The following is a 3,203-nucleotide window of genomic DNA, read 5'->3' as shown; positions in this document are numbered from 1 at the left end:
TATGCATTTATTAACTAAAGATTTGAGCAAATGATTTCTAACCTCTTGGTATTGTGACAGCCTCTGATTTTTTTTTTTTTTTTCCATCTGTCACTCTCTACTCTTTCTCCTAAGAGCTGTAGTGGGCTAGCTTTACTGTTTGAATTAAATATAATTTTGTTTTGAACATTCTGACGCCACTTAAGATTATTGAAGATAGTTGCAGTGGGAATATCTAGGCTCAGAGGAAAAACAAGTGCACAATGGAGCCGGTGATTCATTTCAACTTGAGAGCACTTCTTAGGATTTGGTGTCATTTAAATCACTTTGAAGCCTCATCTCTTAATTAAGGGTTTCAGAACACTATTCTTGCCCTGTCCTAGCCTATGATGTGGGGGAGTCTGCTTTGCCCCAAATATGTAGATTCTCTTTCTAGCTCTGTCTGACACCCTCTTTCCCTGGGTCTCTGCATTCCAGCAGTTTTTTAAAAGTGCCCTCCAACCTCCTTCCTCAGGGCCTTTGCAAGGGATGCTTCCTCTCTGGGAGCTGATACAAATTGGTCCTCAGCGTAGGAGCGTCGAGTCAAATAGTTAGGCTTTCCCGTGGCTCTAGGATCTGAGTTGAGGGCCCTTCGACGAGGCCCAGCAAACCTGTTAACATTCTGGCCAGTGTCATGGGATGGGACATGCGTCTCTGGGGAAACCATCCCCCCACCCCCATCTTTTGTGGCTCCAAACCACACTGGGTTGCCAGACATCACAGCCACGTGGAGCCTGCTGTTTGGGCCATTTAAGAGTTGCCACAATATCATGTTTAGCAGGCTTTCCCTTAGCATGGCACATAGCACATTTTAGACACTCAGCTAATATTCAAACACTAAATGTACCGATGCTCATGCTCTTTCACTGTACCTTACCTTCCTCATATTCTCACTTCCCTCCTCACTCAGCTTAGTTTCTGTAATCCTTCATTATAATCAGTCTTCATCTATACCTTCACTTCCTTGCCTCTTTCCCCCTCTGTTTCAGATTTGTATGCTGTAATAACAAATTATCACAGACATAGTGGCTCAAAACAACACCTCTTTGGTGTTGTTTTGAGCCACTGAGGGTCAGGAGTCCAATCACACGTTAGGCAAGTCCTTTCCTTGGGTCTTACAATGCTGCAACCAGCCAAGATGTCGGCAGGGCTGCGTTCTCATCTGAGGCATGGAGTCCTCTTCCAAACGCACACAGAATTCATTTCTTGTAGCTGTAGCGTGCATACTGGTTTGCTTCATAAAATGGTTTGCTTCTTCAAAGCCTCAGGAGAGCATCTCTTGCTCAGGGAAGACCTAACCTTTCTCTGAAGGCTTAATTGATGAGTCAGGCCCATCCAAGATAATCCCTTTGGAAGAACTCTCAGTCAACTGATAAGGGACCTGCAAAATCTCTTCCCTCTACACATAATGTATGTAATCATGGGAGTGATATCCTATCATACCCACAAGCCCTGCCATATTACAGGGAAAGGGTATACAACAGGAGGCAGGGAATCTTGGGGGCCATCTTACTCTGTCTACCACACTGTTGTATGCATCCCCCGGAACACCAACCCCTACTTATATTTTACTCTTCACCTGAATATATATATTCACATGGTTGAGAAAAACACACAAACATATTGACTGATCTCACTTAAAATTCTTCACCAAAACTTAACCACTAACTTCAGTTGGGCCTTCAGGATTTCCAGTTATCCAGTTTAGTTGTTCTCTTCCTCCTCTAGAAGAACACTCTCCCCTAACACTCTACTACCCCTTCTCCCTGCTTTTTGTTTGTTTGTTTTTAGATTTTATTTATTTATTTGAGAGAGAAAGAGAGCATGAGAGAGAGCGTGAGAGAGAGAGCACAAGCTGGGGGTAGGGGTAGAGGGAGAAGCAGACTCCCCGCCGAGCAGGGAGCCCGATGTGGGACTCGATCCCAGGACCTGGAGATCATGACCTGAGCTGAAGGCAGCCGCTCAACCCACTAAGCCACCGAGGGGCCTTCTCCCTGCTTTTTAAAGTTAGAACTTAGCAGTAAGTGCCAGATGACCTTCACATGCTCCCATGGCCATACCTGTCGTCTTCCCTGCACCTGTGCCCACACACTCTGCTTGCCCTCCCATCCCACTGGATGAGGAGGGTGCATGCCCACCACAGGCCAGCCCTCCTTTAGGTTGCCCTGGATCCCTTCTCCTCACCCCTCGCCCATTTAAGGACCGTGCTCCTTTTTAGCCTCCATCATTCAATTTTCCTGCCTTAAAGGATCATTCCTCGTTTTGTACAAACAAGCTATAATTTCTCCCATCTTCAAAGCATCCCTCTCATGACCCCAGCTACAGCTCCACCATTTTCTATTCCCTTTTAGCAAAATTCCTTAAGAATTGTCAATAGCAGAGCATGCTAGGAGGCTGTTGCTTTCCCCAGGGGCTCTCTTCCAGGCTCGGTCCGGTGTCGGCATGGCCCGAGGAAATCAGCGAGAACTTGCCCGCCAGAAAAACATGAAGAAATCCCAGGAAAATAGCAAGGGAAAAAGAAAAGAGGATAGCTTGACCACCTCTCAGAGAAAGCAGAGGGACTCTGAGATAATGCAACAAAAGCAAAAGGCAGCTAATGAGAAGAAGTCTATGCAGATGAGAGAAAAATGATGACTATTTGGAAAAACCTGGGTGTTATTGCCAACTAGGTGTATCATAAGCTCTAAGGTCAAAAATTTTGTGGAGCAAACAGTCATGTTATACCCTTATAAAACTATTTTAAACTTTACCTTTCAGCCTGACTTAGCGTCATGTTTCAGAACCATTCTTCAAAGAATAAAACCATTGCCATTAAAAAAAAAAAAAAAAGAATTGTCAATAGTAAATCTGTCTCACAGAGCTGTCTATACTTCCTTTCCTCCATTCTCTCTCGAATCCACTTCATTAGGTACCATCCCCACCATTCCCTAGTCACAGTTCTTGCCAAAGTCATAAATGGCCTCTTTTTTTGCCAAACCCAGTGGTCAATTCTCAATCCTCATCTTACTTAAGCATTTCACACAGCTGAGCACCCCCTCCTCCTTCAAATACTGTCTCTAAGTGGTTTTCAGGATACCACCCTCTACTGCTTTCCTATTTCAAGATATAGATATCCAACAGTTAAATGCATTAAAGGAAGGTACAAGAGACTATGTACACAATGCTACTGTTTGTGTAAAAAATAT

At 44.4% G+C, this 3,203-nt stretch overlaps 1 protein-coding gene across 1 annotated transcript; it reads left to right on the top strand.

The window, feature by feature from the left end:
* Positions 1-2,460: 2,460 nt before the first annotated feature.
* Positions 2,461-2,823, top strand: LOC110577365 (small EDRK-rich factor 1-like). The gene has a single exon (XM_044916307.1). The coding sequence runs from the start codon at positions 2,461-2,463 to the stop codon at positions 2,647-2,649; it is 189 nt and encodes a 62-aa protein (XP_044772242.1). The 3' UTR covers positions 2,650-2,823.
* Positions 2,824-3,203: the final 380 nt, after the last annotated feature.

Source organism: Neomonachus schauinslandi, chromosome 6 (genome assembly GCF_002201575.2).
Source record: "Neomonachus schauinslandi chromosome 6, ASM220157v2, whole genome shotgun sequence".
In the NCBI taxonomy this organism is placed as follows: Eukaryota; Metazoa; Chordata; class Mammalia; order Carnivora; family Phocidae; genus Neomonachus; species Neomonachus schauinslandi.
Note: the sequence above shows the minus strand (reverse complement) of the source record. Positions and strands in the feature narration are given on the sequence as shown.

Coding starts and splice junctions, on each gene's coding strand:
- LOC110577365 (XM_044916307.1), top strand. CDS start 2,461: ATGGCCCGAGGAAATCAGCGAGAACTTGCCCGCCAGAAAAACATGAAG.